Consider the following 13,805-nt stretch of genomic DNA (forward strand, 5'->3'; position numbering starts at 1 on the left):
TCTTAGTCTTAGTCTTGTGCCAAATGTTTTTTGTTAGTCATGTTTTAGTCTAATAAAAGTCTCATAATTTTAGTCTAGTTTTAGTCAAAATAAAACTCAATGGGGTGGTTTCCCGGACAGGGATTAGCTTAATCTAGGTCTAGGCCTTAGTTTAATTAGGAAATATAACTAGTTTTAACAAACATGTCTTACTAAAAACATTACCTGTGTGCATTTTGAGGCAAAACAAAGGGCACTGATGTATTTTAAGATATGTAAGTGCAAGTTGTTGTCAATTTGGACAGCTCTTAAATTTTTGAGTCTAGGACTACTCTAATCCCTGTCCAGGAAACCGCCCCAATATATTTTAGTGAAGTTTTAGTTAAAACATTTTAGTCTTTTTTTAAATAAATTATTTCTGAGATTATTGCTGATAACCATATCAGTCAAATAGTGTATAATACATCTCAAATATTGGTTAAATGTCATAATAAACTGACAAAATACACTTGTTGAATCTTGAATGATTTTTGTTAAATGCAAAAATGTGTCTGGTTTTCTGATTTAAGAGACACATTAACAAATGATGAACTTGTTCTGAATATTTTATTTTGAACACAATTGAAAAGCTGGGTGCCTGGGGCCCAACAGACTCTGATGGACCAGTAACAAAGGTTTTTTTAACAGATTTTGGTTGCCTGCATTATTCTGTTCAGAGCAGAAATAAAATAAGTATGCACAGAAAAACTGAAAAGAATAGGCCTACTCTACTGTAAACCTAAAATACAACCTATTTACATTCAAGGTTGGTCTTGAGAAATAACAAATGAGATTTAACAAGGCTTAACTATTAATATTCCTGCTGCTGTTACACAGCTTACTAAAGCTGATGAAACTACCACTTAAACACTGAATTAAACAATCAAGTTCAAAGGCAAGATTTGCAACAGTAAGCAAAATCCATTACAAAGAAAAGTGCTAGAAAAAAAATTTCTTCTTTGAATTGAGGGTTATTTAAAGTGAAACAGAAAAAACAACTATAGCCAAACTATAATCAAATGAGTATAGAGTTATCACTCTAGACTTTGTTAAGCTTTAGAAAAGCACTTCTTTCTAATGTAACTCTCGCTCTGTTGCGGCGGCCACTCGAAAGGTCACCAGTTAAACTAAAGACACGCTCTGCAAAGGCTTCGGAAGCTGGCATTGCCAGAAGGTCTAATGCCAGAGGTTTCAGCAGTGGAAACGTGGTGGAGCTTTGAGAAGACCAGAAATCCATGCCTGATTCTTCTGGGTTTGCATGGGACAGGGCTTCTTTAAATTTTTGGACCTCTTGTCTGATCGAGGTCTTGGAGGTCTTTGGCCTTGATGATGGCCGATGGGCACTAAAAAAACGGAATCTAGGACGCTTTTGCTGAGGCGCCTCTGAGACCTCTGCATTTCCAGTGTCCTCATCATCAGTCACCTCTTCCTGGTATTGTACACTGCGAGTGATGTACTCTTCAGCTTTACTGAGGAGATTCTGTATGTCGTCATTATCATTGTCAATCAGGGTCTCTGCTGACACACTAGCATCAACAAAACAAGCAGCTACAGCAAGAGGAGAAAACTTGTTTGCCGACACATCCAGAAAACAGCTGAAGCGTAAATCCATGTTTGCAGACATCTTCTGTGCCAATGTAGCTACATCCCTGTAGCTCCTGGCATGGGCAAGGGAGAAGTCTGAAAGGTGGCTTTTCAAGTCCAGTAGTGCAGGCACAACCAGGGAGAAACAACTCGTGTCACTTTCAAGCACCTTTGTGTGTTCTGCAAATGGAAGGAGCAAATCTTTGAGGATTGTCACCTTCTGCCATTCACTGGGCAGTAGACAGTCCCAGCCCATGGTATCAGCCACCGATGTCACATGGTCCTTTACTTCGAGTAAACGAGACAACATCAAAAAAGAACTGGACCATCTAGTTTGACAGTCTTTGATGAGAATGAGTCCACATTGTTCCAGCAACCGTTCTGTGGCAACAGATGATTTGCGAAACTGTCTCACCAGATGCCGAACCTTGCCCAGTAGACGTTTGATAGCTTGTTCCTTTTTTATCATGTTGACAACAAGCTGAAGTGTATGGACCACACATGGGGTCCTCTCCAAGGTTCCATATCTGATAGAAAGTTTAACACAAAACAACAATTATTTTCATTAATCCTACAATAACTATTTATCTACAATAGCACATTATAACTGCATGAAATTAATTAAATAAACATATTTCAGATTATTTTTAGATTCAATTTTAAATATCTATTACAGTGAGTAAGCTCTCTATAATAACAAACGGCATTCACAGACTGACCTTTCCTCAGCCTCTTCATCATCATCATCACTATCCTGGGAATTGTTCTCATCAGAACTGGTGTCGTCTTCTTCGTTGCGAAATGCAGAAACCATGTTGCTCGCCTAAGGGAACCAGCAAGGGAACCCTGACGAACGGCTGTTACGTACATTGGCCGTCGGCGTCGAAAACTGTCAGCTGCGCGCCGGCCCCCCAAAATTTTGTCACGGACCCCAGGGCGGCGCCCGCGCGTCCGGAGGGCCGGGCCGGTGGGGCGAGCGGGCGTCTCCCCCCCAGGCCCCCAGGGGGCCGGCGCGGGGCTGGGTCGAAAACTTTGGTTTTTCGCCGCAGTTCGGCGCTCGGCCATGAGGCGGCGACCTACCGGGGCGACCGCGGATCCCCTATTCTGACGATGGCCAGTTACAAATTGAAAGTGTCAGGACACGCCCCCGGCCTGACGCGAACCCTTTAGGCGTCCGATTGCCCATTATTTGAATGGGTGGCCTTGCCCCCCCAAAAAAAAGTGACAAAAACCCATTATCCGTCCGATTGCCCATTATTTGCATGGGGGCCTTGCCCCCCCCCAAAGTGACACGAACCCTTTATCCGTCCAATTGCCCATTATTTGCATGGGGGCCTTGCCCCCCCCGCCAAAAAACGGCCACCAACCCATTATCCGTCCGATTGCCCTTTTTTGCATGCGGGGGCCTACATTTTTGACCTCCCCCGATCGTCACCAAATTCGTACCGCGTGTCCGGGGCGCCGAGACTAAGACAGCAGCGCTGGTCCCGCCCCCCGTTTATAGGTCTAAATTTTTCACCTCCTCCGATCGTCATCAAACTCACACCATGCGTAGGACAAGCCGAGACTATGACAATAGCGCTGGTCCCACCCCCCCAGCTTGTTCCTGTGCCGAGATAGAAGACTGACAATTGCCATATGATAAATTGCCATTGTCAGAATAATGGTTTTCCGTCAGTGTTCCAGGAAGGAGCTAGGAACGCGGGGATCACGCTCCTGTCTTAGTCTCGGCACGTACTACGCGTGGTGCAAATTTGGCGAAGATCGGGCGAGGTCGAAAATTTGGTAAAAAAAAAACGTAAGAGGTACGTACACCTTACGTTTTTTTTGACCAAATTTTTGACCTCCTCCGATCGTCACCAAATCCGCACCACGCGTAGGGCGTGCCGAGACTATGACAGGAGCGCGGGTCCCGCGTTCCTAGCTCGTTCCTGTGCCGAGATAGAAGACTGACAATTGCCATATGATAAATTGCCATTGTCAGAATAATGGTTTTCTGTCAGTGTTCCAGGAAGGAGCTAGGAACGCGGGGATCACGCTCCTGTCTTAGTCTCGGCACGCCCTACGCGTGGTGCGAATTTGGCGAAGATCCGGCGAGGTCGAAAATTTGGTCAAGTTTTTTTTTACCAAATTTTCGACCTCGCCCGATCGTCACCAAATCCGCACCACACGTAGGGCGTGCCGAGACTATGACAATAGCGCTGGTCCCACCCCCCCAGCTCGTTCCTGTGCCGAGATAGAAGACTGACAATTGCCATATGATAAATTGCCATTGTCAGAATAATGGTTTTCCGTCAGTGTTCCAGGAACGAGCTAGGAACGCGGGGATCACGCTCCTGTCTTAGTCTCGGCACGCCCTACGCGTGGTGCGAATTTGGCGAATATCCGGCGAGGTCGAAAATTTGGTCAAAAAAAAACGTAAGGGGTACACACCTTACGTTTTTTTTTTTTACCAAATTTTCGACCTCGCCGAATCTTCGCCAGATTCGCACCACGCGTAGTACGTGCCGAGACTATGACAGGAGCGCGGGTCCCGCGTTCCTAGCTCGTTCCTGTGACGAGATAGAAAACTGAAAGGAACCCATTATTGTGCCAATGGCAATTTATCTACATGCAAACTGTCAGTAATGTAACGATGCCCAGGAATGTCGTAGAGACTTAGGGGTGGTGTCCTTGGAAAGGTCTGGTACAGGGCTTTCCAATGATCCCAACCCCAAGTCTCTACGGCCTTCCTAGGGCGAGAACAAGCGCCCCAAACTTTAGCTTTTTTCACTAACCAAAACGATTGAGGCCAAACTCTAAAAGAGCCTTTTTTGAACATTTAAAATATTTATATATATATATATATATATATATATATATATATATATATATATATATATATATATATATATATATATATATATATATATATATATGATATTGCATGTTATTTACCATGCAAAAAAAGGTACCAGTTCTAAGTGACACAATAATACAAATACCTGCTTTACCCGGATGAGAAATGCATCCATTCGTGTTGTTAAACAGTGATATTGCATGTTATTTACCATGCAATGAAAAATATACAGAAAGAACCAAACACGTGATTAAAACATTTAAAACTTTATTAAAAACAACATAGGAACAATAAATAACACTTCATTTAAAATCAACTAAACATCATCAAAACCAATCACCGGAACATTAAACATTTAAAACATTAATTAACCCTTATGTGTTGTTGGGGCCATTTTTGGCCATTTTTGCTATTTTTTTGTCTTAATTTGGCCACAACTTTCTCTGTGTTTCAGCAAATGGCATGATTTTTGGTGACAAATCTTATATTTACACATATTTTAAGAAAATGCTTTGAAATTTTTCAAAAACTTAACAATATACCGTGGGCAAATTTACTACCCTTACGTGTTGCCAGCGGCCAAAAAAGGCCACTAAATTAAACAGCTGTAAAAATGTATCGGATTAAATTTTTTTCACATTTTTTTTGCATAAATCTGTTAATCAACCTCAGTACTGATCAAAACTACCAAATGTTTGCAAAAATTCCATGATTTTAACTCTTTCATTGCCAAGTTTATAAGTAGTGTCACTGATTTGGGGAAAAAAAACACACAGAATGACAGATTTTCAATATGGAACGTGACTGTGGACTGGATTTTCTTTTACCTTTTTTGCAGTCTTGGGCATGCCAGGGATTGGTGGGGGCATTGGCTTTGATGCATTTTTGGTTTTTGTGCAGCATCAGATTTGATTTTTTTCTCCCTCATTTGTTGTTTGTGGCCATTTTTTCCCCATTGAGTTCCATTGTGGCGGCATTTTTTGATTGCTGAGCCATGACACCTTATTACCATGCATTCTTGATTCTTTGTGCCTTTTCCTTTTGCAAAGAGGTAAAATTTGTCGTTTTTACTGTTGATCACCATGTGGCACCATCAACCCTTTAGTAGCCTGTGCAAAAAAACAGAGCACAAATTCTGGTTTGTACATTGAGTTATATGGACTATAAAACCATTGTGTGTGTACGAGTGTGTGTGTACGAGTGTGTGTGTGTGTGTGTGTGTGTGTGTGTGTGTGTGTGTGTGTGTGTGTGTGTGTGTGTGTGTGTGTGTGTAGGGTTAGTGTTAGTATTGAGGAGAGTGCACCTCCCTCGCGCACCAGTTAGTGCTGGACTGGTGAGAGGGATTTAGTCTCCTGTAGCTGTCCCTCTACACACAAATCCACAGACACCAGCAGCTCAGGAGTGAAGAGGGGAACATGCAAGTGGTGTACAGAACCAAAAAAAGAACAGTCAGCACTTGTATCCGTTGTGGTAGACACACTTGCAAAGAGCACCAAGTAATATGCTGCAAGTCCTGCTGAAAAGACTGAACACACACACGTACACATATACACACCAAAAAATTAGTTTGATTGTTTAGTTCTCCATCCATCCTCTACTCTTAATTCATTGTTCAGTTTATTTGAAGTTGTTTTTGCATTTTGGTTCATAATAAATGTTGTTCATAAATCTGATGCAGAGAAGATTTTTTACAGATTTTTCCACACAGACGCACACACATGCAAGCACGCACGCAGACACACACACACTCTCTCTCTCTCTCTCTCTCTCTCTCTCTCTCTATATAATGCTATTATAGTCCATATAACTCAATGTACAATCCAGAATTCAAGATCCCCTTCTGCACAGGCCACTAAAGGGTCAATGGTGCCACATGGTGACCAACAGCAAAAATGACAAATTTTACCTCTTTGCAAAAGGTAAAACCACAAAGAATCAAGAATGCATGGTAATAAGGTGTCATTGCTCTGCAATCAAAAAATGTGGTTATAATGGAAGTCAATGGGGAAAAAATGGCCACACACAATAAATGAGGGAGAAAAATATTAAATCTGATGCTGCACAAAAACTAAAAATGCATCAAAGCCAATGTTTTTACCAATTTTTGGCATGTCCAAGACTGTGAAAAGGGTGAAAAAAAATTCAGTCCACAATCACTTTTTATATTGAAAATCAGTGATTTTGTGTGTTTTTTTTTCTCAAATCAGTGGCATCACTTATGAGCTTGGCAATTAAAGAGTTAAAATCATGAAATTTTTGGAAACATTTGGTAGTTTTGATCAGTTCTGAGGTTGATTAACAGATTTATGCAAAAAAATTTGAAAAAAATATTAATCTGATACATTTTTACAGCCGTTTAATTTAATGGCCTTTTTTGGCCGCTAACAACACGAAAGGGTAGTAAATTGGAACAAGGCACAAGGGTTAAAAAACTGATTTTCCGTGAACATCAGCGGATCCCCCGAGTTATCTTCTGTAACACAAATCATTCGATTAATCATTGTGGTCCGAGTGAGATGACACAGAATCGCTAAGAGATTCAAGACCTACCGAGCATACGGAGGAAGGAGGCGTCGACATGAACTGTACTGAGGGTGACCCGCTCTTCGCCTGAAACGTGAAACAAGAGAGACAAACTGTTAGACTCAGAGGCTAAGAAAGCAGTGATTCAAAATGGAAACAAACATTTGATTATCAGAAGGAACGACAGGAAAGGGCCATTCAGGGCGACTCAGAAAAGCCTCCATGGCGAGGCCAGCGGTGGTGGCTTGGTGCGTTTCTCCGAAGAGTGGGCCACCCTCTGAACTCACGCCCGGAATGTCTGAGATGAGAAAACAAACGTGTGAGTTTCCGTTTTAAGAACAATGACAGAAACGAGCCGAGAGCACACTGGTGACACCAGACTCACCAATGCCCTCGAGGAATTCCTCCAGCTCCACCTCAAAGTCCTCCACGGCTGCACTCGTTCCCAGGCTTGGAGGGGGTGAAGGGGTGGAGGATGGAGCAATGAAGGGTGGAGGCGTGGAGGACACTGCGGCTGGGGTGGAGGGAGCTGAAGGAATCCCTTCGTCATCGTGCTGTTCTGAAACGTCACGAAAAAAACATAAACCATTAGCCTGACTCGCTCTTTCGGGAAAGACAACGGAGCAGAGTTCAGACAGAAATCTCTGATCGACACCTACCGGAGAGTATTCCTAGAGTGACGAGCGGAACCTCTGGGTTGCTGGCCTCCAGGTCACGAAGCCTTTCCACGGTAACATCCATTTGGAACTCCCGGGTAGCTCGCGCGAGCCCCTTGACCTAGGACACGAAATAAAAACCGAGTTACTTGCTACCGACACGTTTCAATGAGGAAAGTTTAACGGTAGACTTACCGAGAGTTCCGCATGGGTGTTGGCGAGGTGTGGCCGAATGTGCTTCAACACACGGCCACACAACGGGCACGGATGGAAAGGCTTCGTGACCTTCCTCCGGGCAAAGGCCATCCAGAGCTGCCTCTCCCGGAGGTTGGCAACACCGTGCTTGTGCAGCAGGTGTTGACTCATGTTGGCCAGCAACTTTCCGCACAGCGGGCACTTCACATTGGTCATTTCTGAAATGAGACAAAAGAGGATGTTAATAACAATGATGCAGGCTGTGAAACCTTTGCCTTAAAACACTTTAAACAGCAGTCACAGACAGTAAACCTTAATGCAAAGTGACATTAGTAAACACTAAACGTGTTCACAATACAACCAGCACCAAGATATTGCAGTGTCTGGATGATAAAACAATAGGTCAGAGGTCAAAGTAAACCTGCAAGGCCTACCATTGCATTAAAACACTTTAAACAGCAGTCACAGACAGTAAACTTTAATGCAAAGTGACATTAGTAAACACTAAACGTGTTCACAATACAACCAGCACCAAGATATTGCAGTGTCTGGATGATAAAACAATAGGTCAGAGGTCAAAGTAAACCTGCAAGGCCTACCATTGCATTAAAACACTTTAAACAGCAGTCACAGACAGTAAACTTTAATGCAAAGTGACATTAGTAAACACTAAACGTGTTCACAATACAACCAGCACCAAGATATTACAAGATATTACTTATTTCAATAAGAAAAACGTAGTTCAGAGGTCAAATTAACAGCATTGTAATGCAACAGGTAGGCCCTGATGTTAAAAAGTGCGTCACAGACACTGAACTGCGACTTTACGTGACATCAATGCAGATAATTATTTAAAAATCACGATCTATGCATTAATGAGACAAACCCGTGCTCATATTGCAACTTTGTGCACATCAAACAAATAAACTGATTGACACTTTTACTTGTTAAAAGGTTAAAATCAGCAAAACAAAGCGAAATTAAACTTACTTGTATTATCGATCATCTGTGGAGATATGACGCTTTAAACTGCTGATGTATAGATATATAGGGATTTCCGAATTTCCCAAACAATCCTACGTAGACAGTACAGTAGCCAATGGGATTCGTTTGCGTTTAAACGATTATTTTTTTACGTTACTCGTTTTTCTTAAACTAATACAGTTAATTTACATAGTTCAAGGTCAACGTTGCGTTTCTTTAAGTTGTCTTTACGTTTAAATTAATTGTTTTTGGCCGCCGGCCACTTCCGGGTTTGTGTTTACCTATTTATCAAAGTCACAACGATCGTTTAATTTCATTTTTACTTTATTTTATCTAATTCGAGTCGACGATAGGGTGTCAATTCCATTTAGATCGTAATTAATGGTACGTTTTTCGCTTATTAGTTTTCAGCGCCGGTCACTTCCGGTTTTGAGTTTCTCTCTATTTTTACTTTATTCTATTACGGTTTTTGACGTCGTTTATTTTATTTCGACCAGAAGCTTATTCCCTTTCACTCGAGATTAATTTCTAAGTTTTGTTTATTTATTTTCAGTGTTTTTAATTAAAGTTTTTATCTAATCGTTTAATTATTGTTTCATATAAGTTATTTTTGTGTTTATTCGTTTGGATTCCTTGCTAATAATTGTATTTCTTAATAATAAATTTTTGTTTTCAATTAAAGCTGTTTTAGTTTGATGTCTTCTATTAAACATTTAATTACAAACCACACCTGTGTTGTTAAACAGTGATATTCATATTCATAGTGATATGAATAGTGAAATGTAATGTTTACTATGTGATTAAAAATATAAAGAAACAAACAGACACACGATTGAACGAACAAAACGGGGTTTATTTTGAAAAGACATAACAACAAGTATAAGAACATCAGAACAACATCAGAACAACAACAACACACGAAGACGTCTATTTGTCGGACTCCTCGACCGCCTTCCGCATCTTCGCCCGCGCCCGGGTGGCACGAGCGATTCCGGAGAGCCGGCGTTGGAGCTTGAGGTTTTTTAGAGGCGAAACCATCACCACCGGCCTCCGGCGTTTGCGTGCGCCGGGCGTGGGCAGGGGAGAGGCGGTCTCCTGGGGCGCGGGCTCTGGAGAGGCAGGTTCCTCCGCCGCCGGCTCGGGGACGTCCGGCTCTAAGTGGTCTCCCTCCGGGACCTCCGGGGAAGAGCGAACCGACCGAGGAGTGGGAAGGCGAGGACGTCAGCGATGGGTCGTCCGACTCGTGAGTCCGGGGGTACTCCTCAGGGCTCTGAAACGCAAGGAGAAAGAAATTAGCATCGAAACGAGCCAAACAGAATTCTAATCTAAGATCTAAGGGAGACAAATCACCGAGGGAGAGTCGAGCGAAGACACCCCGGACTCCTGGAAGGGCACCGCCGTCTCCGAGCTGCTGCTGCTGCTGCTGCTGACGGAAGGCGAGGTAGGCGGCGACTCCTCCCGTCTTCGCTTCCCGCCACCGCGTTTCGTCTTCGCCGTCCTCTTCCTCCCCTCGTCCGCCTCGGCCGGCTTCACAGGGGAGACCTCCACCCCACTCAGCGCCTGCTCGAACAGCCGGCGGTGCTCCATGGCCTGATTGGCCGACAAGTTCATAGCATAAAACTTGTCGGCCGTCGACGTGTCATGGCACATGAACTGGGTGACTTTGCTCCGGCTATTCGAGCTCAGTGTGTTTCGGGCCTGCGAAAGAGAGAAGAACAGTCAGTCTTTTCGTACGATCGATATCGACAAAGGGCAAACGGGTAAGAGGCTTACGTGCGTGGCGATGGAGGTCCGGAGGTCTGTGAATGTGGGCTTCCCCGGAAGTCCCATCGACACCCAAGCCGCCTGAAAATAATTATTTAGATTTTTGCAGGGGTTGGGTGTCGAGGTGTAAAAGAAAAACACGGCGTCCGGCCCGCCGACCAGTCTGTCCCTCATCGCCAGCAGCCGGCGAAACCAACCGTACTCCTCCGGCGTGAGGGACAGCTTCGCCGGGCCGAACGCCTGGTTGGTCTTGTGGAAGGTGATCTGCGAAAACAAGGAGAAAAGAGACAGAGTGAGACACGTTCGAACGGCGTCGGGCGTTTCCGACGTACGTTTCTGACAAAAACACTCACGTTGATGAGGTGATTCCCGGTGCTAGGCGACTTGACTGCCTTCTCCACCTCTTCTATGGTCACGTTTTGGAAGACACCAAGCCTGTGACCATAGATAGACGCGAAGTAGGCGGTCAAGTGCCCGTAAAGCAGGAACTGGGTCTTTTGGAGCCCGTCTCTTTCCAGTTGGTCTGTGGAGACAAAAGCACACAAACGTTAGCGAAACCGAGCGGTCGAACGCGACGTAACGCAGAGACTAGGAACGTCGACTTACCCAGGAGCTCCGGGATCAGCTTTCCCGCCTCGGAGCGGCATTTCCTCAGCACCTCTTTGGGGATCAGCCGGCCCTCCTTGGCCCGCTTCACCCCAATTTGGTGCAGTACCACCCCCCTCTTGAGGCCTTTTATCAGGCCCATCAGCTCCCGCCCGATGGCCAGCAGGGCCCTCTTCGACAGGCGGGACGTGGGAGGGGGGGTCTCCGAGACGTACTTCACAAACTGAGCAGCGTTCTGGAGGTAGTGGTTTAAGGTTGTTTTGGCCACCTTATACGACCTCAAGCTGCTCAGCCATCTGCGGAAAAACAAAAAGTAAGAGTTAACGAGTTGACAAGAGTTAGCGGTTAAAACTTCAAAACGAACGGAGAGCTACACTCACTTTCTGATCCTCTCGGGGTCGTGGAGGAACTCCAACGTGGAAAGGCGCCCCTTGCCCTCGGCCATGTGGCCGATGAAAGACCGGATCCTGTATACTTTGCCAGCCACGTTTTCCTTGAGCTTCCTGCTCGGCTCCGGGCCCTGCTGGTGCCTCCGGAACTCTTCCAGGAGCTCGTCTGTAGAGAGAGAGAGAGAAAGAAAGAGAGACGTTAGCATTTAAACACATTAGCGTTACGGACAACAGACAGGAGGACGTTCAATGGCTTACTCAGGACCGCGTTGTTCTCCGGGTACATGGCTCGGTCTTCTACAGGATCCGATCTTCCAGGGGCCTCGGGCTCTCGAGGGGCCTCGGGCTCCAGCTCCTGCTCTGGCTCTTGCCCTCTCACGCATTGCGCCTTTGACGGCCCCGCCTCTTCCTCCTCAGCGGGAGACTCCAGGGCCTCCAGTAGCTTTCTGGTGACCCCCTTGTAGTCCACCACAGACTTGTGGGTCCGCCGGCGCAAGAGTTGCTTGCACCGGCGGGTCACGACCTGCAGCGTGTTTGTAAGGGAGTCAACCTGGTTTTGCAGCGCCACCACCTTTTCAGTGAGCCGCTGCTCCCGCCTCACGCGGGCCTCGGAGCCACAGGCCGGATCCTCCTCCTCGGCGGCGGCGGCACCGACGGCTCCTTCCCCGGCCTGCTCTCCCTCCTCCTGCAGGTCCAGGGCCGACACCATCGGCACCACAGGCCCGTCGGCTCTCAGGGCAGCCAGCTTTTCAATTATGATCTTCCTCTTGATGTCGGCGAAGGCCTTCTTGCAAGCCTTCGCCGACAGCTCGCTGTGGCAAAGCAGGTGCCGGTCCATGCGGGCCACCTCCTTCTGGCACCCGGGGACAGGGCAACATCCTTTACGGATGTCCACCCTGCCAGACTCCAGGGCCAGAAGGAGCTTCCGCTCCTCCAAATTCAAAACCTTGTGCATCACTCGCAGATGCTGGCTTAGCTGCATATACGCTCCTCGGCATATCGGGCAAGTAAAAGACATGTCTGAAAGTTATTCTCAGCCGGCTAAAGAGAGAATGGGTGGGGGCCAGAGAGATCTTTGTATATATGTTCTGCAAAAGGGGCGGCCCTAAGGCCAAGCCGCATCCCTTTTTGGTCAGTTTTAGATTGGAAAGTCAAGAAATTCACTTTTGAATCTGTCTCTTCATTTTAGATCAGAGATTGAAGAGCTTCAATTTTGAATCTATTATTTTAGACCAGAGATTCAAGAGCTTCAATTTTGAATCTATTTAATTTTAGGCTTCCAAATGGCAGGAGGAACGTCGGCGAGACTTGGGGCCGGTGTCGTTGGAAAGGTCTCGGGACCCCGATCGCAACGCCCCAAGCCTCGAGTCCCTAGGACCTTGCGTTCCCGAGATATAACGAATTTTGTCCTCAAATTCAAATGCCCCTAGCTCCGCCCCCGAAAGGGTTACGCCCTCGACCTCGGACTCGTTGGAAAGACCCGGCCCAGGGCGAGTCTCTCCGACCTTCCTAGGCCGAGAAAATGAGCCCCAAACTTTGGGCTCTTCTCCCCGCCAAAACGGTTGAGGCCAAACATTTAAAGGAGTCCATCACAACAATTTAAGAAAAAATGAAAAAACACTATCTTGGATCCAAATATGAAAGGAATGTCGTAGAGACTCGGGGGTGGTGTCGATGGAAAGGTCTCGCCGACCCCTTCACAATGCCCCCACCCCCAAATCTCTATGACTCCTCCCCTTCCGGAGATAACATTTTATAAAAATGCATATTCACGCGCCTGTAGCCCCGCCCTCGAAAGGACCACCCCCTCGACGTCGTTGGAAAGGTCTATTCCCAGGCTTTCCAATGACCCCAACCCCAAGTCTCTACGACCTTCCTAGGCCGAGAAAATGAGTCCTGAATATAAGCCATTTTCACAAATTTTCAAAAAATGTTAAGCAATATCTCGGCACAGGAACGTCGTAGAGACTTGGGGGTGGTGTCGTTGGAAAGGTCACGCCGCCCCCTTCACAGCGCCTCCAGCCCCAAGTCTCTAGGACCTTCCGTTCCGGAGATATAAAAAATGGCTTTTATATTAAAATGCCCGTAGCTCCGCCCCCGAAAGGACCACACCCTTAAACTAGGACTTTTTGGAAAGGTCTAGAGGAGGGCTTTCTAACGACACCCGCCCCGAGTCTCTCCGACCTTCCTAGGCCGAGAAAAGGAGCCCTAAACTTTAGCATTTTTCACACATTTTCAAATCCAAAA

The 13,805-nt window shown here is 45.7% G+C and overlaps 3 protein-coding genes across 3 annotated transcripts; all 3 read right to left on the bottom strand.

The window, feature by feature from the left end:
- Positions 1 to 566: 566 nt before the first annotated feature.
- LOC141368969 (zinc finger BED domain-containing protein 4-like) lies at positions 567 to 2,416 on the bottom strand. The gene is made up of 2 exons (XM_073873837.1): positions 2,322 to 2,416; positions 567 to 2,129 (listed from the first exon to the last, which is right to left on the bottom strand). Exons 1-2 carry the CDS (start codon positions 2,414 to 2,416, stop codon positions 1,058 to 1,060), a joined length of 1,167 nt encoding a protein of 388 aa, XP_073729938.1. The 3' UTR covers positions 567 to 1,057.
- Positions 2,417 to 6,445: 4,029 nt separating this feature from the next.
- On the bottom strand, positions 6,446 to 8,908 carry LOC129446121 (uncharacterized). The gene is made up of 7 exons (XM_055207074.2): positions 8,806 to 8,908; positions 7,816 to 8,033; positions 7,624 to 7,741; positions 7,350 to 7,523; positions 7,173 to 7,262; positions 6,992 to 7,051; positions 6,446 to 6,914 (listed from the first exon to the last, which is right to left on the bottom strand). Exons 1-7 carry the CDS (start codon positions 8,819 to 8,821, stop codon positions 6,823 to 6,825), a joined length of 768 nt encoding a protein of 255 aa, XP_055063049.2. The 5' UTR covers positions 8,822 to 8,908; the 3' UTR covers positions 6,446 to 6,822.
- Positions 8,909 to 9,466: 558 nt separating this feature from the next.
- On the bottom strand, positions 9,467 to 13,397 carry LOC129447551 (uncharacterized). Its single transcript, XM_055209315.2, has 7 exons — positions 11,817 to 13,397; positions 11,550 to 11,724; positions 11,170 to 11,465; positions 10,917 to 11,086; positions 10,573 to 10,827; positions 10,150 to 10,497; positions 9,467 to 10,069 (listed from the first exon to the last, which is right to left on the bottom strand). Exons 1-7 carry the CDS (start codon positions 12,574 to 12,576, stop codon positions 9,476 to 9,478), a joined length of 2,598 nt encoding a protein of 865 aa, XP_055065290.2. The 5' UTR covers positions 12,577 to 13,397; the 3' UTR covers positions 9,467 to 9,475.
- Positions 13,398 to 13,805: the final 408 nt, after the last annotated feature.

The sequence above is a fragment of the Misgurnus anguillicaudatus genome, chromosome 12 (genome assembly GCF_027580225.2).
Source record: "Misgurnus anguillicaudatus chromosome 12, ASM2758022v2, whole genome shotgun sequence".
Classification (NCBI taxonomy): Eukaryota; Metazoa; Chordata; class Actinopteri; order Cypriniformes; family Cobitidae; genus Misgurnus; species Misgurnus anguillicaudatus.

What these genes read in the sequence shown, in the direction of transcription:
- LOC129447551 (XM_055209315.2), bottom strand. Translation starts at nt 12,576, where the DNA reads ATGTCTTTTACTTGCCCGATATGCCGAGGAGCGTATATGCAGCTAAGC. An exon ending in GGAGAACAACGCGGTCCTGA is followed by an intron (nt 11,725 to 11,816) that starts GTAAGCCATTGA and finishes CTCTCTCTACAG; the next exon opens with ACGAGCTCCTGGAAGAGTTC. An exon ending in GCTGATCCCGGAGCTCCTGG is followed by an intron (nt 11,087 to 11,169) that starts GTAAGTCGACGT and finishes TTGTCTCCACAG; the next exon opens with ACCAACTGGAAAGAGACGGG.
- LOC141368969 (XM_073873837.1), bottom strand. Translation starts at nt 2,416, where the DNA reads ATGGTTTCTGCATTTCGCAACGAAGAAGACGACACCAGTTCTGATGAG. An exon ending in GATGAAGAGGCTGAGGAAAG is followed by an intron (nt 2,130 to 2,321) that starts GTCAGTCTGTGA and finishes ACTTTCTATCAG; the next exon opens with ATATGGAACCTTGGAGAGGA.
- LOC129446121 (XM_055207074.2), bottom strand. An exon ending in CGCCATGGAGGCTTTTCTGA is followed by an intron (nt 7,052 to 7,172) that starts GTCGCCCTGAAT and finishes TTCACGTTTCAG; the next exon opens with GCGAAGAGCGGGTCACCCTC. An exon ending in CTCCTTCCTCCGTATGCTCG is followed by an intron (nt 6,915 to 6,991) that starts GTAGGTCTTGAA and finishes TTTGTGTTACAG; the next exon opens with AAGATAACTCGGGGGATCCG.